The sequence below is a fragment of the Mirounga leonina genome, unplaced genomic scaffold (assembly GCF_011800145.1).
Source record: "Mirounga leonina isolate KUSES-001 unplaced genomic scaffold, KU_Mleo_1.0 Mir_55, whole genome shotgun sequence".
In the NCBI taxonomy this organism is placed as follows: Eukaryota; Metazoa; Chordata; class Mammalia; order Carnivora; family Phocidae; genus Mirounga; species Mirounga leonina.
Window position 1 is genome coordinate 2,814,053 of NW_023270816.1, and position 21,273 is coordinate 2,835,325.

At 43.2% G+C, this 21,273-nt stretch overlaps 1 protein-coding gene and 1 long non-coding RNA gene across 2 annotated transcripts in view; one reads left to right on the top strand and one right to left on the bottom strand.

The window, feature by feature from the left end:
- The window catches only part of LOC118001972, a 55,105-nt gene that overhangs the window by 30,769 nt on the left and 3,063 nt on the right, over nt 1-21,273 (top strand). The gene's annotated exons all lie outside the window — the stretch shown is intronic.
- On the bottom strand, nt 532-9,981 carry LOC118001970 (T-cell activation Rho GTPase-activating protein-like). The gene is made up of 10 exons (XM_034992183.1): nt 9,864-9,981; nt 9,189-9,273; nt 9,047-9,100; nt 8,668-8,734; nt 6,814-6,980; nt 6,036-6,197; nt 5,463-5,572; nt 3,629-3,824; nt 2,932-3,046; nt 532-2,315 (listed from the first exon to the last, which is right to left on the bottom strand). The coding sequence occupies exons 2-10, from the start codon at nt 9,213-9,215 to the stop codon at nt 1,042-1,044; spliced, it is 2,172 nt and encodes a 723-aa protein (XP_034848074.1). The 5' UTR covers nt 9,216-9,273; nt 9,864-9,981; the 3' UTR covers nt 532-1,041.

Below are 21,273 nucleotides of genomic sequence, written 5' to 3' on the forward strand. Positions count from 1 at the left end.
TACTATTGAAAAAATGGCTTCAAGTAGGTACTTTTTGTGGATTTGCAAACCACTGGAGAACTGGATTTGTCCTTTCTTTCTAAAGACAAGATCCCAGACTGCCTATTAATCTAGAGTAATGAATATATATTCAATAAATGTTGTTGAATGAACCAACGTGTGAGTGCTTTTCTTGGGTTTCTATAGAATCAAGAGAGAGAAGGCAACATATCAGTAAAGAATAAACATTTTTACTTTGAAACAAAGAAGGCAATTTATTGTAGTGAGATTACATTAAAATTCTATATATGATCCCCAGTGCATATAAAGTAATTTCCTGCACACTGTTGGAGAAGACATTACTGAGTCACAAAGAAACTCAAAGTGTTATAAATCAGTTAATATTGATGTATTGCATTTTTATTCATCTATCCAAATTGAAAATGAGATGATTTAAAGGACACATTTAAGTATTTTTCATAAATTTTAACGATGGCTTTTGCATTTCCTGGAGTTTGTAATGCCTTTGATAACTCAAAACACAGAAGTCTATTCCTTGCAGTCTGTTCCTTTTTCTTACCATGGTGAGTAGTTATCACAAAGCTGCTTAGGGAGTAAACTTCTAATAGATTTAAATGTTTTCCCCTAAATGGAGTTTGTGGAAAATATGAAAAATGGCATGATATTGGAGGTAACAAAAAAATAGAAGAAAAATTGTTTTTGAACACTAACCAATAGAAAAGTGCCCCAGGAGGCAGAGAACAGCAGTGCCGTTGACCACAAGTTCACAGACAAATATACACATACCCATGTAGACATCTTTGCACTTAACACCTTATCTTCAGTACATCTTATACACTTGCTACATGTTGCACAAGTTCAGGCACACAGACACCACCTGAGTGCGCTTGCATAGCTAGCCCCACTGAGGAGGGCTCTACACAGCTTCTCTAAAGGAGCTTATTCTCGACTTTTTTGAAAACAGAGTCTAAAGCAGTTCTTCGTACAGTCATGTATTTACAGAGATACCACAAGCCATGTCATGGTGTCTGGTCTGCCTTCCTAAATGTAGGATTCTTTAGCATACTGGAATTGGTCAGCCTCAAAGACCGGCTGACTACATCGCCGCACTAAGTGGTCCAGCTTAGTCTTCTGATTTGACTCAGATATAGTTCTTAGCCGGTACAGCTCTGGTCTCCCTGTGACAGTCACTTGTCCTATCGTTTCAACAGAAGCATGGACAGTCCTGCTCTGTTTCCAACTCTCAGTCCTGGGAGATAGTCTGTGCCTGTCAAGTGGCTCTTGACTGCATATATCTTTTGAATTCCCTCCATGGTGAAAAGGTAGGAGAGGTGGTAGTTGAGTGTCCCGGCGGAGCATTCTAGCCCTCATGCTGCCAACTGTTTGGCCCCCGTGGGCCGAGAGGTCCAATGCCTGGCACCGAATGGCCTCTTCATAAGATGGCGGACTCCCAGGGCTTCTCTGATCCACTTGCTGGACCACATCCTCGACTGAGAGGGCATAGGATCTGGAGCTAAAGTCTAGAGCTGTTTGGCCCTGGATTTCAGACAAGTTCTCTTGGATGATTCGCCCAGCAAGCTGGCTTTCTTTTTTAAAGCCTTTCTTTACTTGGTCTCTTGTAAAGCCTTTGGATTTCACAGACACAGAGCTGGGGGTTTTGGTCAACACTCTTTTGTGAGAGGCAAAAGAGAATGACATGGAATGTTTTTTAATCTCTCTGTTGGGTTTACTTTTCTCTGCCTTTGTGAAAGACTGATGTCTGGTGAAGAAATTTCTTTTGGGACTGGAAGGAGAAGCCACGGGGGAGCTGTCAGAGGAAGCATCCAGAGAGCCACTGGAGGAGGCTTTGGGCGCCAGTCCCCACAGTAACCCCAAACCCTGAGTCGAGTTCCTCACCTTCAGGTCCTGTGGCCTCTGAGTTTTGCCTTCAACTGCAGGAAACACCTCCTCTGGAAATGGGTCTTCAGCTTCCTCACCTTCCAAACAAGCCCCTGCCTGGGCCATGGTGAAGTCATCCTCACTTCGTTTTAGTTTTTGGTGAGTTTTCTGGCTCTCAAGGCTCTCCTGTGAGGATGACATGCTGGGCTCTGAGTAGCTCCTGTCTGGTTCCCTGAGGGAGTTTTTCAGCCTGGCTACAGTGCTGACAATGGGCTCTGGGCTCAACTCCCAAGCGAGCTGCAGGCCTCTGGGCTCCCAGCTGGCAGCTGTCTCCAAGGGCACCTGGGGCCGCCTGTTTGGGGATCTGATGGCACCGCTGGATTCCATGTCAGGATCATTGCTGTCATAGGCTGAGTCATTCTGCAGCGTTGACATGTCTGGAGGAAGTTAAGGGACAGTTGAGTTTCTGGGTCAGTTTCTTGGAGAAATAAACTTTAGTACCATTCACCCTACTTGTATCAAGTATGGCACTAGGTAATCTGGTGAAGCTACTGGGGCCTTGATACGAGAGAAATCTGTCACATTAAAATTTTGTTTCTTTCCTAGTTTGAGGTGCAGAAGAGAAGTAGGAAAAGGAAATACAAGTGAGAGAATGAGAATGAGAAAAGAGACAAAACAACATTTCATTGAACATTTGTTGATCTTAAATTTAAAAATTAATCCTTTGGATGGCTCTTTGATTGGATCCATTCCATTTTAATGGACCCATATCCTATTATGTGGAAACAACCCTCCAGCTAAAGGTAATTTAATAAAATTAGCAATTCTTTATGATTCAGAAAGAAGCTGAAGGAGAGTCAGCTGAATGAGAAGGCTGCAGGAAAATTTGAGAGCAAGTTTCCATGTTAATGGCACCCTATGAATTTGATTTGGTGACTTGTGCAGGTGACTTGCGCTTCAAATGCCAGAGATACTTTACGTTACTGGCATGGACTGGCAGACTGGAATGGACGTCCCCCCACAATCATAATCAATCAAGAACACATTCAGTACCTGAACTGTCAGTGTGTTCCAGGGAGTCATCAGAAGCAGTACTGGAATGTGCCGGAATGTTCTCCCCAAATATTTCCAAGCAGTTATCGATCAGGAATTCCACCAATGTTTTAACCTGTGAGGAAAAAGAAGCAAGTTGTCAGCCTAAAGACATCTGTCATTCTTTTAAGGGAAGAGGGGAAGGAATGGGGATATAATGAGGGCCCACTGTTAGGGAGGTGCCAAAATGAGCATATGAGATCTTTATGTTTTTGAAAAGAACATATAGAAAATTGGTAAAAGTCATATATATTGAAGTTATTTTTGGGACATGCATTTTTTGAGAATTATAAAAAAAACCCTCTGACTAAAATTTTCACTTAAGTAAGGAGTTTCCCAAACTGATAGTTGGACTGACAGAGTGCAATGCACAAATGAAAAAAAACCCAACCAAACAAAGGGGCTTTTCTATCCTAGGAGACAATGAGACTTAGTCTTAACAAAGGACACCTTTGAAATCCTACGAGACAGGATTGTTCCATTTCATTAAATGAATAAATCTAAGAGAGCAGAACTATGACAAAAGCATTTTGCATCTCATATTTCACTGTGAGCTTGAGTCAGCCAGAGAGACTCAGAGGCATTTTATCACTTGGCTTTTTCAAACAAACGGTGAGATCATACATTGGGAGTTTCTCAGACAGAGACTGGAACAAACCTTGTTGTTCAAGTCTTTCTGGGCTTCGAAAGACAGGTGTTGGTCATTCTCTTGGGTCAGCATGTTGGGTCCGACGCAGATAGCTAGATTGCTGGCATCCATCTTATTGATCTCGGAGTTCTTGCTGATAAGGTAGAGCACGGAGATCAGGTGCTTGAGCAGCAGGAGGTTGGGCCGGGGGAGCTTATCTGCAACCCTGGAATGAGGTTCAGGAAAGCTGGTTTTAGAGGACTAATGTTCTATCTCAGTTTTAGTGTAGCAAGTTGAAAATTTCTGCTTAACCCAGACTTCCTTCAAAATGAGGAAGGTGCATTTTCATCAGTAAGATTGTGAAATGTTCATTCAGACACTTCCAGTGGCAACTGATGTGGAATGAAACTGGTTAACCATGAGATCTTAAAGACCTAAGACACTGGTTCTTTATAATTAGGACACCGATAACACAGCCCTTTATTATTTGTATAGATCTTACATTGGGAAGCCTTAACTTCTGCAACAAACTCCATAGTCGAATACATTTTGAAAACTGCTTTGTAGAACAATCGTGTAGCCAGGCAGAATGTCTTTTTTTTTTAATTTTTTAAAGATTTTATTTATTTATTTGAGAGAGACAATGAGAGAGAGAGAGAGCATGAGAGGGGGAGGGTCAGAGGGAGAAGCAGACTCCCCGCCGAGCAGGGAGCCCGATGCGGGACTTGATCCCGGGACTCCAGGATCATGACCTGAGCCGAAGGCAGTCGCTTAACCAACTGAGCCACCCAGGCACCCTAGAATGTCTTTCTAACACTGCAAGACTGGTATTTTGGGAGCACGATCATTTGCCTTTCTTGATCTGTGACCATCACACAAAGATGACCCATTTTTATGCCATTCTGAGAAATCTTTATGGAGAAGAAATCAGTTTCTAAGGGCATGTTCATAAATGTGGTCAGGTCAGCACTTAAACGGGAACATTGGTACAAAGGATAATAAATGAGATGTGTAAAGCCTCACTTTTTCAAAATCTGCAGTGGTGACTCTAATGTAGGGAACGTTTTCACTTCTCGTTAAGTTACTATTATGGAAGAGCTTAGTGCCTTTAAGGAGAAACTTGCGGTTATCTTAGGATTTTCAATTTGGGACAGATACTCTAATGCCTTTAATTCAGTAACTATTCCACTAGAAATATTTAGCTGCGTGGGACAATCATAACAAAGAGACAGACTTTCATAACATTTGGCAAAAGTGCTGATATTTTGAAATTAGGGGTTTGAGATTGTCTAGTTGCTAACAGGTTACAGTTTCATTTACAAATGTAATCGTTTTTGTTGTCTTTGGAATTTGTTTATATAGAGTTTTCATTTTGGTTAATTAGAGGAATATGAACTATGCTGTGGAATTTTATGATCAAAACAATCCTTTCCCGATTGTTCTCCTGTGCTTTAAGGGATGTTTTATGGGGGAATTTTTGCCTTGCCTGACACAAACCTTTTAGGTTAAGGATAACCCCACGTTCCTATACTTGGCCACCTAGCCTGTTTTGAGGCTTCCATCTATGGTTTTGTCTCATACCTTCTTGAACTACTTATGTTTTAGACTCTTCCATCTCTTGAGGTTTGTGAATATTGAAGTTCACTTTCTACTCTTTGAAAAAGCGCTTCCTTTCCTTTGGTTAAAACTACTTTAAAAGGAATGTCCAGGGTACCTCGTGATTTTTATTCTGGGAGTAGATAAATAATTCCACTCTGATTCCCTAAACACATCAATGTTCCTGAAACACTCAGAGAACTGTGTGAAGAATCAGAAGATGGAGACCATGTGGGCCTGGCCTCTGGCAATGACTCTGGCCACTTACTGTTTCAGGGCCTCAATTCTGTCCTCTTCATTCTGCCTCTCCAGCGCGTCCATCCACTCCTCAAACAGGTCACATGAAAGTAGCTTCTGTGGGATACTTCTGAGGAAGTCCTGCAGGGTGAAAGGGGGATGGTTGGGCCTGGTTGGGTTACATCATGCGCTGGCGTCTTCATCTTCCCCTTGTCTGGTCCAGCTCAGGGACCCTCTGATCATCCTACCACAGGCTGTGCCCCCTTCCTTCCTGCATTTGAACACTCTAGGGAAATCTCTCGTAGCAACTTCCTGACAATGGACAGAGTGAGGCCATCCTCTGAGGGGCTCCCAGCTTCAGGAGCATGGACTTGGCCTTTTCTCATAAGAATTTGGGGAGGACGTACTGTATCATTTTCTGTTGGAATCTGAGATCGTAGACACAGAGATGTTTATATAAGAAAATAAAAGGCTTCACTAAAAAACTTAAACTCCAAGATCAGTTTACTTTGATTTGTAGGGCGAAGGGCCTGTTTCTTATTCCCAGAGACGTAACGTGTCTGAGCCCATTGGCAGATTTTTGGCAGCAATGCTGTGACCTCACCTTAAAGACCACAGCCAGAAGGTGCACAGGGAGACTTTTCAGATCTACCATGCCTCCCGAGTTGAGCTCCTCCTTGATCTCTTTGCGGGCTTTCTCATTGGCTGCTTTCCTGAAGATCCCTTCCGTGGATGGTCCTTTAAGGCACAGAATAGTGAGAATATCCTGTAGGAAAGAGATGTAGGAATAGGAAAAGGTTACCCTTACTTTGAATACATGAACCCATGTGAGGCTACTACTACATGAAAAGTCGATGTTTAGGTATTAAAACAGTACATATGAACAGTAGCAAACTTCACCTGTCATAGATAATCCTCTCCATAAAAGATAGGTCTCTGTGATACCAACATGGTCTTTACAAGAGACCATGACTGCCAGGTTTTCACAGCCCCATTGCTATCAACCTCCTCCCTCCACTCTGCTATTTTTCTAAGAGGAGGTAAGTTGTGAATGCTCTAATTTTGTACATTCTAGAATCATTTCCGGTCTCTCTTCTTTCAAGTCATTCTATATAAACACTGGATTTCTGATCATATACTTTATACCCCATCTCTATCCATTGACTTCTCAGAAGCTACACATCTTTTAGCATTCTTAACTCTACGAAGTCAGGAGGATGGACGGTTGGATTTCTAGAATGTAAGCAGTTAGATAGTCTCCTGACTGCACTCATATGTGGAAACACCATTTCCAAAAGTGGAAAAACCTACAGATTGGCCCCAGCAAGGATTTTTCACATCTGACAAAAACCTGAAGTAGGTTTGAGAGTACATGCACCTACCTGAATGGGTCTGGGGAGTGTGTCATCCTCACCACAGATGATTGACAAGGGCTGATCAAATAGTGATGTTTTTAATTCAGGTTCTGAAGCCCCAGAAAAATCTGACACAGCAGAATGTCTTCTCATGAGAAAGGGCCAGGACAGCACCTTCTTTCTTTTCTTAATTTCTATAGCCAGGAAAACAAGGCCAAGAGAAAATTAGATTCATAATTGTTGAATTATTAAATAATTATTAAAGATCCATATAAGACCATGGATATTGTCAGCCACATAATGTCATCTATGGTATGCCACGGGGGTGGGGGTGGGGAACAATTTTGAAAAACTGAGAAAGCAAGGGCATGAATTTTAATCTAGAAAAATGAACCCGAAAAGCAAACACATCGTTACCAGAGCAACCAGCCCCTAAATATCAACACCCAGGTTCCTCAAAGTCTCCACCTTTCCTGTTTTTACTCTTCACGGCTGTTTGCTACAGAAAATCAGCAAAACTAGCCGAGCAGATCACAAACAACCATCTTCATATATTGACCTTAATAACTATAGTGGGTTTTTCTGATGCGAAATAGATTATTTTAATTTTCTCCTTTGAGTGGCAGAGGAAACAAAACTTAAAAGGAGAGGAAGTGACTTGCTCAAGATCTTTTTTTAAACTGAAGTTTAGTTGACATAGAATGTTACATTAGTTTCAGTCACGATGGGAGACAATATGGAGTTTCCTCAAAAAACTAAAACAGAAATACCATATGATCCAGTCATTAAACTAGGTTTTACCCAAAGAAAAAGAAAACATTGATTCAACAAGATTATGCACACCACTATGTTTATTGCAGCATTATTTACAATAGCCAAGAAATGGAAGCAACCAAAATGTCCATTGATAGATGACTCAATAAAGAAGACGTGGTCTATAAATACAGCGGAATATTACTGAGCCATAAAAAAGATTGGAATCTTGCTCAAGATCATTTTGACTGCCCTTAGCGGGGCGGGCCAGTACACCTCCGCAGCCACACTAGCATCAACCAGCCACTAGAGGGGGCTACAGCAGTCTGCAGTTCCCCTCAGGATTCCCCCAGCGCCCCCCCCGCCCAGGGTGGGGGTTGCTTGAGGACAAGGGCTGGCACAAATTGCCTCAGAAAGGCGTGAACCTAGACTAGGAAGTTGGGAATTATCACGAAAACGTTAGTGAGATGTTCTGTCTTTGCAAAATCCTGAAGACGTGTGTGCAATGGATATCGCATCTCACGCATTTCTTTCTTTCTATTCTCCTTCATTTTCCTTCTCTTGTTTCCCCCTACATATGAAAGCTCTGTTTTCTAATGCACTGCACTAGGTTTCCACACTGGCAAGTGGAAGAGGATGGCTGGAGAAGTGGCTTGTCCCTTACAGTTGAGGAGAACTGGGTCGCGGTTATGTAATACAAAACACATCATGAAAACATTGAAGAGTGAATGGTGGGTTCCTGGGAATTGGAGATCAGCACCAATTGCTTCATGGGTTCTTACATTCATTCCTTCATTAGAGAAGGAAGAAAGGGGAAAAGGAATCATCTGTTTTTCATATGTATGCCTGCTTTAGTTGTCAAAACAGAAGTGGCTAGGAGATCTGACCCCACTAAAATTACTCCTCGGAGAGCTGGGGCCTTGGCTGTAGGAAGATCTTTCCTGTCAGAGTGCTCTGATGCTCTAGTGAGCTGGAGTCTGCTGGCCATTTAAGTGTTAATGTTCTGCGGTCTTTAGAAGAACACTTAAAAAAAGAAATTCCTAGTAGGGTAAAGTACTGTGGTTTTGCAAACCAAGAACATTTGTTGTTAGCACTTACATAAAAGACCAGTATGTTTTCAAAACTCACCAATTAGCTGGCAAATATTATCTTCACTCTCACATGATGCCAACAGAGGATGTTCCTTGATATCGTCCTAAAAATATATTTATTTTTGTTAAAAATGACTGAAGAGATCTACCCAGTCTTTCCCCACAAAATACGTGGACAACATTTTATTCATATTAAAAATTAGTAAAGTCCAATGATCTTTTTCTAGCTTCTAGAATCAGTAATAAAGTCTTGATTGTCATCATATAAGGTCCCAATTAATGTATTTAATTAGCTACATTTAGGATGTTAGTTTTCTACTCTGATAATTATACAATCCAAACAACACTCCATAAAAACAGAAAGTTTTCCATGTTCTCACAGTGCAGATGAAAAGTTTTAAAAATTGCTCTCTTACCTCTGACTGACATTCGATCAATGTCTCCATATTATTGGCATTTAGTGTTTTTGACTGAAAGAGAAAAAATTAAATTAGGTAAAGATCGTTTGGCTATTACCTCTGGCAAATATGAATCAAGAAATATAAGAGGGGTACTTACAGCATTGCAGCTGCTTATCAACTTCATTAGATTTTGGGCTGACTGTCCAGGGATGAATTTTGCTCCCGTGTGGACTTAGCTCTGCCTGTGAGAAATCATATGGGAGAGAGTGAGGAGGGAGACACATGATAAGTTGGCCAATTTCGGTGCCAAAACACAAAATCTGAAACTATTAGATAGAAAAGTTTTCATTTGAAGTCTGTGATATGTTTCCAGATGTCTCCGGCTATTAAGGATGCACCTGAACACACTTATTTCTAAATTTTTTAAACCTGATATCTTTACCATGCCAAACTTTGTTATTCATTTATTCCATTCCCACCAAGAGATAATCTAACAATCATATGATAACTAACGTTTTTCTGGGGGGAGGAGCTCATGTTGTCAGGTACTGTATTATGTGCTCTGCATGGATTAGCTCCTTTAACCCCCAGAGGAAAAAACTTATTCCAAGAATGCTACTTGCAGTAAACATAAAACAAAGTTAACGTTGACAGAATTCTTATACCGAAAGAGTGCAGGCTTCACACTGAAGGAAAGCTTTCAGTGCTCAGCGTCTTTAACATTATTTGCTGCATGTTTTGGGGTACAGCTGTTTTCTGTTGGAGGTGCTCTCAAAGACCAGTGATTTGCCAGCTAGCTAATTTTCCAGTTATGTTAATTTATGGTACTCACCCTCGGAGGGCCTCCAGCCAGAGTTCTCTTATCTCCGGGGGAACAGTGCAGAATGGGAGAAACAGCATAACACTCTGCTCCTACTAATCCACCGATAGAGAGAGGAAGACTGAACTGCTCTAACTTCACGTGTTCTGCATTATAAACGAGAGGGGGCGGGCAGGTGGAAATTCAGAATATTACTGAGACCGGAAAGAACATCATGGGTTGTCACCCAGACATAGCTAGACAGACACTGTGGGGAGCTCTCACTTCCTCATTCCTTTTAGGGCAGCTCTGGTTCTTTTTCTTCTTCTAACACTTCAAAGTAAAAAAAAAAAAATCTATAAACTAGTAAGGGTGGAAAAGATGACATATGGCCCATAGGTGAAGGCTCTGATTAATGTCACAGGTGGGATGTGTGAATAAGAAATTGTGTTATTCTGTGATAAACATAATTTTATTTTGTAAAGTGGTGATTTCAGGTGCCCTTATTTTGTATCCTGTTTGGGCGCTCTCTCCCCTCCCACCCACCATCCACTCCGTTCATCAGTCACCATACATTGCCTGGCAACCCTCTGGGTGCAGGATGCTCTTCCTCTAAGGAGTCCCAGACACACTGCCTTGTTTGAGAAATGGTCACCATCAGTTTCCTTTGGAATTAGGAAGAGTCCTCTAAAGTCAGCTGCCAAGATATAACCCCCTTCTCCTTTCTCTAACTCCTAGTTAAAATTGTTAATACTTAATTTGTAGTTTGACCATCTCTAGTCCTGACATGGAAGGAAAACCAAAAATTCCTTTAAAAAAAAAGATTTTATTTATTTGAGAGAGAGTGAGAGAGAGAGAGCACAAGCAGGGGGAGGAGGTGCAGAGGGGCAGAGGGAGAGGGAGAAGCAGACTCCCTGCTGAGCAGGGAGCCCGACGTGGGGCTCGATCCCAAAGTCCTGGGATCTGACCTGAGCTGAAGGCAGACACTTAACCCACTGAGACTCCCGGGCACCCACCAAAATTCCTTTGATCAGACCAATTTCAAGTAGAAAAGAGATGGTGAATTTCATCTGTGGATCTTTCCTTCTGGATAAGAGAAAATCTCTGGTCTTTTCTGTGGCTAAAAGGCTATATATAAGATGACTCGAGTACCTGAGAAGCAGAATGTGGCATCCATTGTGACATCTTCACACAGTGGAGTGTTATATAGCACTGAGACTGTGTGGTCTATAACTACATCCAACAGTGTGGCTGGGTCTCACCATACAACGTTGAGCTAAAGAAGCCAGACACAAAAGAGTATACCTTGCATGCAAAGCAAAGTCATCCATGCTGTTAGGAGCCAATCTGTGCCATTATACCAGTATCCTTGGGGTGGGTAGTGACCACCAGAGGCCAGAGAGGGCTTCGTGATGCTCCATCTCTTGATCTGGGCGCTGATCATCTCAAGTTCACATTTCTGCATATGTGTTATTCTTCGACAAAAAATTAAAACTACCTTGTCTTAATTCATCATCAGAAGGCTTTAATTCCAAGATTTTCTCAGCTTGATAGCTCTCTTGTCTCTATACCAAAAGGAATACTGATTAGGTGTTCTTCAGGAACCTGGAGCACAGAGCAGTTCAAATTTGCCCCCTAACTCAGTGTTTCGGTGGGCGGCGTTCAGGTCTCCGGCTGGAGGCTCCCTCTCTGAAAACTGCCACACAGCCGGAGTTTCTAGCTGTGTCCCCACAGAGTCTGTGCACGTTACTGCCTTTCGTCCTCTCTCTTGCCTTTACGAACCTTCAGAATGACTCACTGACTTTTTTTTTATTACCAAAAAGGTCATATATGCTGTTCCTAGCCTAGAGACAAGCAGGTAGTAGGTACTCGGGAAATAATTTCTGAACAAATACATTTACATATAAAATAGTCCTTCTTTACACTAATATGTATTTCATGAACTTTTTTTCATTTGGCATACTTTTTGGGGTTTTCTAAGAAATTTCATGTTGGCATTGCTTTAACTAATGCATCAGTCCTCAATCTAAATATTTCAAATGAAGACCATATTTTTTTCTTCTTTCTATTATGCACTATACCCCACAATACACATTCTATAGTGGTTTAAAAACTGTTTTTGTTTTTGTTTGGCCATGCAATTCTATATTCAAAGGAAGATGAACCCAGAATCCTGATGCATAAAATGTGAAAGAACAATTTTTAAGGGGCGTCTGGGTGGCTCAGTTGGTTAAGCATCCGATTCTTGATTTTGGTTCAGGTCATGATCTGAGGGTCGTGGGAATAAACCCCACTTGGGCTCTGCACCCGTGGGGAGTCTGCTGGAGTCCCTCTAATGACACAAATGCCATCAAAATATGGCAACGGAGAAAAATGAGGAAGTTTGTTGGACAGAAGAAAAGTGCTAATTCCCTTTGGATATGTAATCCCAAAGCTTTTTGAATTAAAAAAAAAAAATCCTTATTTAACTTTTAACCATCACCAATGGGCCCTGGAAAACATTTTTTTTAAACTAATCTATACCCAACATGGGGCTCAAACTCATGACCCCAAGATCAAGAGTCGCACGCTCCACCAACTGAGCCAGCCAGGCGCCCCCCTAGAACTTTGTGAATTTTTAAGTGAGATTTAGTTTTTGCTGGGGTATTATTTTTTTTATTATGTAGAGAATCATGTTTATAAATTTATTATGAAATATACTAAGAATTAGACCTAACTAAACATGTATATTTCAGTAACAACTCTTGAAAGAGGAATAACGGTTTATATGTCTGTTAATGCTATTGTGGTGACTTTGGACATTTATAAAGAAGAAGTGATTAAAATGCAAATGCTATAAATTACATTGGGTATAAAATTTCCTGTAACCTAGTTTAATGTTCTTCTTCCTCTCTCCTCCTCCCCTTCTTCTTCCTCTTCTTATTCTGGGACTGAATTATGGGACTAGATGTGGACATTTGTTGACATTGAATTTCAGGGCTGAATAGGGTTTAAGTGAGCAACTAATTTAATGTCCTGTCCCTCTTTTGATGTTTTTACCCCTGCGGCACCCCACCAAATTGTCTCTTTATGGTTGTTCTCGAAGTTTTCCCGTGCTAAGGGAATAAGCTCTTCTCTATTCTGGCAGAAGGCTTCTGCATATGTCAGAGGGGAGGCCACCTTCCAAAAACTCTCCTGTCTTAAATCCCATCCCATTCTGAGAGAGAGTTTTCAGCTTCCTTTGCTCAGCCCCTGCCACCCCCACCTACCGCCTCAAGCATACAAGCCTCTCTTTTTGAAATGAAATGACCCCCAAGCCTTCATTGTCCCAGTAGGAAATGTTCTTTTTAAACATCGCCTTGGTTTTGGGCATCCATCCTTAGCTCTGCACTCTGGGGTGTGAGACCTACTTATTTAACACCTATTATGTGCTGTATACTCTGCAGTATTTTCAAGTATCTTATCTTACGTAATGACTGAAACAATGCTCTGAGTATGTCATTCTCTGAGGCTTACAGATGAAATAGCTGGGGCTCCACAGGTCAGTTAGCTCCCCCAAGGTCATGCCGCTGGGTTTGAACCTGCTCTTTCCAGTTTCTCTCAAGGATAATCCTTGAAGGGATTCATTTATAAATGGAAATAAGATGTCTAGACCTATTCTCTCCATTTATGCCAGATGAGTCCTGGTGAATCCTTCTAGGGAACTCTTTTTACCTAGCACGAAGAGTCAGATTTGGGCCTTGTCCTGAAACTTCAACTCTCCTTCCATTAGTTTCTTTCTTTCTTTCTTTTAAAAAAAAAATATATATATATATATATTTTTAAAAAGATTTTATTTATTTATTTGAGGGAGAGAATGAGATAGAGAGAGCATGAGAGGGGGGAGGGTCAGAGGGAGAAGCAGACTTCCCGCTGAGCAGGGAGCCCGATGCGGGACTTGATCCCGGGACTCCAGGATCATGACCTGAGCCAAAGGCAGTTGCTTAACCAACTGAGCCACCCAGGCGCCCATATATATATATATATATTTTTATTCATTAGAGAGAGAGAGAGAGCATGATCGGGGGGAGGAGCAGAGGCAGAGGGAGAAGCAGACTCCATGCTGAGCTGGGAGCCCAGTGCGGGACTCCATCCCAGGATCCTGGGATCATGACCTGAGCCGAAGGCAGACGCTTAACCAACTGAGCCACCCAGGCACCCCTCCTTCTATTAGTTTCTTTAATAATCATAAAAAGAATGCAATTCACATCATCTTAAAAAATATATAGCACTGAAGGTTCAGTGACATGCAGAAACTCTTATATCGACAGATTAGAATTTTCCACTTGTCTATAATTCTTCCATCAACCTACCATGCCCCACTTCAGTGAAGAAGGAGGTACTGAGCTATCTGGGATGGAAGTTAGTCATAAACAAGGCAATAGAAATGTGTGTCAGGGCCCCCAGTGTTTTCTAAGGCAGGAATATCTTTTTCTTATAGGCTAGATCGTTGATAGGGGACCCCAAAGCGAGGTGTTCTTGGTGCCTCTCGGAGATGTTGACAGTCACCATCTAATTAACAGATGTGTTTGTGACTGATGGAAAGTCACCATGAGCAGTTGGTCCAGGTGGCGGGTGGAGGAGATGTTCTCCTATCGTTAATGCCGGCCTGTCCCGCACATGGTTCCCGCGGTGGAGATAGAGTGGGAGGGGCAGTTCCTGCCGTGCTGAGTCCAAAAATCTCAGAGTAAGTTTGATGGCAGTTTTCCCAGCCATAGGAGAAACATTTGTAAATACAGTGTGAAATGTGGGGGCAGGCATATATATATATATATATATATACACAAAAAGTTGGAAAGATTTAGCTTCACTCTCTCCATAGTCTTGCCCCGTACAGTTTCCTTAGAAAAGCAAGCTCTTACCCTGTGTGACAAGAGTTTTCAGAACAGGGAAAGGGACTTAAGTGGCTTTTGCTAGCAAGCAGAAATCGACAAGACTGCTTCTTACCCAGGACTTTTATTAGCTCCTGATCGCAACCGATTTTTCTCCAAGAACTGGCTTTGTTTTTACTGTGGTGACTGTCTAGACATAAACCCTGCATCGGGGACTGTGATTCCTGTGCTGAGTGAGCTCAGTTACCACTTCAGTCCTGACCGCTGTGTGTGCGGTGTTACCCACCTTACCTGTCAGACGCCAACTCCAGAACCAGTCTCTTCATTCCCAGCTCTCTTTCCCCTCTAACCCCTTGACCGTCCAGTGGCCTGGAGCCCCACATTCCTTAATTACAGCGATAACAACTATCTCCTGCAAAGAGGATGGTTTTCCCGAAGAGGTCACAGTTTCCTAGAGGACTTCTACATCAGCCACTGCCTGGCTGCCTAATGATTAATACATTGATCTTCCAGAAAGTTCTCCAAGTTACCAAAAAAAAATTTTTTTAAAGCTATCCAGCCTTTTCGCTGATCATGCCTCCTCCTCTCTCCCCGACTTGTGTTTTGGTCATTCCCTAAAAGTGCACTCTTGCTTCTCCAGGCCTGTGAGGAAGCCGTTCCCCGCCTGGAATGCTGTTCACCACACATTTGTCTTTCAGAGTAGCCACCTTTTCCTCCTGCTGAACCCTTTTCAAGTCCCCTCTTCTCTGAGAGCACCGCACAGACTCTTCCAGAAGGAATTAGGCTCCCTTTCCCAGTTCTCCAACAGCAGCTCACTGGGTGGCTACAGAAAGCAGGGGCCGATTTTTCGCTCTTGTCCTTACGAGCGCCTTCACAGTACTCTGCTCGGAGCTGGTATTTATTCCTTCCTATACTTTGATTCTTTGCCACATGGAAATTGTGTTGTTAAATGAAGCACTTGATCTCACTGTGTGTACTGGTATCGCAGTGTTACTTAGCCTCTCTGACTCCTTGCCTCCTGGAGAAAGACCTTCTCTTTGTCGGGATGGAACAGTGACCGTGCACATGAGCTGTGATTAAAGTGAAGAGGACGTGTCCCTGCAGGCCTTGTCCTGGGGACCAGCAGGCTTACGTGATGCCAGTACTTTGGACTTAGGCCCCTGGGCCTCTGGGATGGCGACTTCTGTCGATGAGCTTGGAGGGCAGTCATGACTGACTGTCTCTCGGTCCCTCCACAGACCAAAGCTTCCCCTTCTCGGAGGAGGAACTCCCCGGATGGGCCCATCCTGGATCCTCTAGCTCCCTCTGCCCCGGGTGCCTTGGACGGAGGGCAGGTGGGGACTCGGTCCGGCCTAGAGTAAATCTAGTCCATGTCCTTAAAGGTTATTTCTTTTCCTGGAAAAGAGCTGTCCTCCAGTCAAATTTTAACTCATGCTGTTGCATGAGGGTTATCTGGATGTCTCTGAGGTTTGCTGGGACCAGAGTGTCCCTGAAATATTACAGAATGTCTTTGTGTCTTGCAGAATTACTTGCTGTACCTGCAAATGCCTGCATTTCTGTGGAGGATGCACATGTTTTAAATTTGCCTCTGAGATCTTTATGATAATAATTGGAAGACAAATACAGCCTCAGCGTAAAATCATGTTCGAAGAACACTCTGTGTTTTCAGAAAGCTGGCTCGAAAAATAAGAAAGGCTAGAACAAAATGTTCTTTTTAAACTGCCTTCCTCACTTATTGAGATCAAGATGAAGAATTAGAAATAAAATATTCTGAGATTAGGAGATTGTAATCTGAATTGCTGGTGATACAAAATACCATAGTGTCACGGGTAATGGTAATGCTCCAACTTGCTTGCATGTATCACTTGAAGAACTGATGAGTCCTTCCCTTCTGATGATATTTTGGCTCGAAAAATTACACAAAGAAAACGCAGTGTCAAAAAGGGTATGTCAGGGGGCGCCTGGGTGGCTCAGTCGTTAAGCGTCTGCCTTCGGCTCAGGTCATGATCCCAGGGTCCTGGGATCGAGTCCCGCATCGGGCTCCCTGCTTGGCGGGAAGCCTGCTTCTCCCGCTCCCACTCCCCCTGCTTGTGTTCCCTCTCTCGCTGTGTCTCTCTGTCAAATAAATAAATAAAATCTTTAAAAAAAAAAAAAAAAGGGTATGTCAGCAACCCTGAACATCACTAAACTAAGATATAACCCAACCGATTTGCTGTTGAAGAGAAACTTACGAAAAATGAGGTTTCTTTTTTAGCAGCCCACAAAATTCATGCGCAGCCTTTGTCAAAAATCTGGACAAGAAAAGTAGAAATGATGGGAAATGTTTAGTTAGCCTCATCCTCTCAAAATGTTTTTTAAAGAGATATTTAGTTTACTTTCTTTATTTTTAAATTTAGCTCTTTTTCCATTTGTCATATGAAAAAAAAATTACCCAGAGCTTTTACCTCCCTGTTTAAATTTTAAAAACAGAAGACTATTTGTCATTTTGAATGCGTGTGGTCCCTTTCTCTGATACTGTGCCTTATTTGGTGTCTCCCGAGAAAATGTCCCAGTAATGGCCTCTGAAGGCAGCTCTGGCTCAGGGGCTGGGGTTCAGGGCGGGGTGGCCGGAGACAGATGGGGTGTGTGGCCAGCATCCATGCAGCTCCCACCTGGGGAGATGGGGGAAGGGGTCTCCATCGAAACCACAACCTGGCCTGAATGCAATTGTGCAGACTGGTTCCGACTTCTAGTCTGGGACCGGTCCCAGGGTGTTGAAGAAAACATCGTGTGATCCAGGTGAGAAGACTTTGCACGGAGGGGGCAAGGTTAAGCCTGATGATTCTGGTGATCCTGATACAGCTTCCCTAGAGAAAGGAGGGGAGTGAAAATGAACAGAGTGAAGCCACATTTACGCTAGGCCACGGAAAGATGTCTTGTCATCTGTGTACCCAGTTGATATTCACAACTGCTCGGCCCTCTTCTTCGGGGGCTGGAGAGAAAGGACCAGGCCCCTGTGGTGCTCTATTTTCAAACATTCTTGCATCTTTCCTCAATGTTATCCACGTGGACTGCAAAACTGAGCCCGCTGATGCCCTTTCTCTGAGATGTAGCCTTCGTGAGATCTTCAGGAAATCTTCAAGGACGATCCTTTTTCAGATGTGCAGTACGGTGGCGCGCAACCTTGAACACCCTTTAGCATCCCCTGGGGACTCAGGGAAACACAGACTGTGAGCCTCACCCCTGGAGCGTCGCATTCAGCAGGTCTGGGAGAGGCCTGAAGGGTGTTTTCCTAACGAGGTCCTGGCGATGCTGCGGCAGCCTCGGGACAGAATAAACAGTGAGCACATTGGCCTCCTGCTTGCCGGGAGCACCGGACTGCCTGACTGCGTGGCATTTTTATAATCACTGGGTTATTCCACAATTCTAGTACTCTGCTGGCTTTCACTCCTATGTCTTGGCCCTGAAATTAGCCCGCAGGCCCTTCCAATGGAGAAATTCACACCGACACCGAGGCAGGCCCCTGGGGCCCACCCAGCAGGAAGGGCACGAATGTTCATTTTTAAGAATAAGTAAAATGGCGGGTTCCCCAGCAGAAGTTAGACTTCTGCTTTTATCAGATATTTCGACACATTTCTCCTCCGATTGCTCTGCTCAATGCTGGTTTGTTTGTGTTTTTTAAAGATATTTTTTTAAGTAATCTCTACGCCCAACATGGGGCTCAAACTCACAATACCAAGACCAAGAGTCACACGCTCCGGGGACTGAGCCAGCCAGGTACCCCTCAATGCTGTTTTCTGTCAGAAAAAAGTTGGGGACCGTTCCAAAGGAATGGTGCAAACTTTCATATTCAGGATCATTCCAAGCACCTTTACTAGGTAGACAAAGACAGCGAAGGCATCTACAGCTGGACTCAGAGTCCAAGATCTAACTATACAGAAGCTTTGCTAGCTTTATTTTTTTTCAAATAAATGTGGTATTCCCCTGTTGGTGACTCACTTCCAGTGGCCCTGGGTTAAGGAAACCAAATGGACCACAAGACACTCTAGCTTGTTCTGAAACTTAGAGTCGGCTGTTTGCCCACAGGGTGTCTTATTCCTCAATAAGAGAGCTCAGTTCTCCACAAAATATACTCTTCTGCAAATCCCTAAACACTTGAAAGCAAGCTTCCTTTATCACCATCTACCAGAACATGCCTTGTGTGTGTGTGTGTGTGTGTGTGTGTGTGACATTATCCTTCTACTTACACATCACAAATGACCAGGTAAATAGAATCAATAAGCATTGGCTGAATCTTTCTTGCCAACTGAGACGGGGCAGTTTCGAGTTTAAACGCCAGTCCTTGGCACACTTGGCTACACATTAGAATCCCCTAGGGAGCTTTTAAAAATCCCCAATCCCCAGGCCACACTCTACACCAGTGAAATTGTAATTTCGGGAGACGGGGCCCAGACAGACATCAGTATTTTTAAAAACTCTCCAGAGAATTCCAACATGTAGCCAAATGTGAGAAGCAGTGATGTCAGCAACAGCTTTCTGGGTGAACCCATCTGTTGATTCTCTAACTGGATCCTTTCCTGCAGCTGTGGGCATCGGGCCATCTCGGACGCAGCAGGTTCATTCCTGACCAGGAAGGAAGACTGGGCCTCAGTTTCCCTCCACAGAAGAGCACCAGCTCAGGACAGCCGTTTCCCTGACTCACCCCTTTATGCTCACCAAGTGAGAAAGTGAGGTGACTTTGAATCTGCTGCGATCTTGTGGTTGATGCAGTGTGGCTATAAATTCTCTGCAGCTGCTCCCATGAAGAGATGGAGTCTACTTCCCCACTCCATGAAACTGGGCTGGTTTCATGACTTGCTTTGACCAGTAGATTGTAGCAAAAGAGATGTCACATGAGTTCTGGAGCCTGGGCCTCCACCTTGCCCTCCTGAATGTGGCCCTGAGAAGCCTGCATGGGAAACTAGCGTATCCTCCTTGAGGAGGAGAGGACAGGCTCCCCCGGCCTCAGCCAACACCACCCCCAGACCTCAGTGACTCTCCAGCAGAACGTTGTCATTGGAGCGAGCCCTGTGAAGCCAGCAGAGGAGTGCGGCCCAGCCATCCACAGGATCAGGGGACATTGGAAATTGCCGTGGTTTTGAGAGACAGAGTTTTGGGGTGGTGGTTACTCAGGAATAGAAGCCTGAAACAAATAGTGACTTCGTACGTCCTTCTCATGACTTTGTATCTGTGCCACGAGGACAGCTGTGCGTTGCCCTGCAAGTACTGATTTTAAAATGCACTGATTTAGGGGCACCTGGGTGGCTCAGTCGTTAAGCGTCTGCCTTCGCCTCAGGTCACGGTCCCAGGGTCCTGGGATCAAGCCCCGCATCAGGCTCCCTGCTCCGCGGGAAGCCTGCTTCTCCCTCTCCCACTCCCCCTGCTTGTGTTCCCTCTCTCGCTGTGTCTCTCTCTGTCAAATAAATAAAAATAAAATCTTTAAAAAAATAAAATTGACTGTAGAGATGTAAAATAAACATCGATCAGTGGTAGATGTTAAAAAAAAAAACAACAGTACCTAGGGATACAAATTATATATAAGGGAATTTCCAGGATGCAAAGTTGAAGGGTAGAGTATCTACAACTTTGAGTAGGACATTTACAAATTCCAGAAAAGCATGACTTTCTCTGAGGATGGGAGGTGTGGAGCTGAGATACTTTTGTAAATTTAGTCCTGATATTATTTGTATTCACTCAGTATATATATATATATATATATATATATATATATAGTATATAAAATATGTATATATTGTCCCTGCAATGGGCAAGGTACTTTCTTTATTGGATGTTGAGGAGGTTCAAAAAAGGATGCTGTTATCAAACTCAGGAAGTGTGTATCATGTTCCTCTCCCATCATTTCAGTTTTCCAAGTTATTAGCTGCTGACAATGTGCATATCTCAGTTCTAACAGTTGGAATTCAAATCTAGCTCTTCTGGAAACTGTCTCTGGTTCTTCAGTGCTAAGGAGGGGAGCTAACTTTTCTGTCAGGGCTCCATGGATTGACGAATGGATCAGGAAAGATGGGACTTTTCACTCACCATCCTTGGCAAGGGGCTTCTCCTGGGCAACATAATCATGTGACTCAGCAATTTAGAATTAACTCAGTGAGAAGGTTTTGCCTTGCAACTCACCACTCAAATTTTTATCACCTCCTCGCATTGTGTGCATGTGCACACACACACACACACACTTTATGTTGCTGGGGATACCACAGCAAAATCCCACAGACTGGGGGGCTTAAACAACACAAAGGTATTTTTCACAGCTCTGGAGGCTGAAAGTTCATGATCAAGGTGTCTGCAGGGTTGGTTTGTCCTGAGGACTCTCCCCTGGGCTTGCAGACAGCTGCCTTCTCCCTGTGTCCTCACATGGCATTTCCTCTGTTGTGAGCATCCCTGGTGTCTCTTTGTGTGACCTAATCTCTTCTTATTAGGACATCAGTCATTTTGAATTAGAGTCCATCCTAATGGTTGCATTTTAACTTAATCACCTTATAAAAGGCCTCTCAAAATATGGTTACATTCTTTTTTTTAAAGATTTTATTTATTTATTTGAAAGTGAGAGAAAGGGA

Excerpts from the sequence above, each read along its gene's own strand:
- LOC118001970 (XM_034992183.1), bottom strand. The coding sequence starts at position 9,215 with ATGAAGTTGATAAGCAGCTGCAATGCT. Across the intron at positions 3,825-5,462 it reads AGAATTGAGGCCCTGAAACA|GGTTGCAGATAAGCTCCCCC; the intron begins GTAAGTGGCCAG and ends ACCTCATTCCAG. Across the intron at positions 3,047-3,628 it reads AGAAAGACTTGAACAACAAG|GTTAAAACATTGGTGGAATT; the intron begins GTTTGTTCCAGT and ends TTTTCCTCACAG.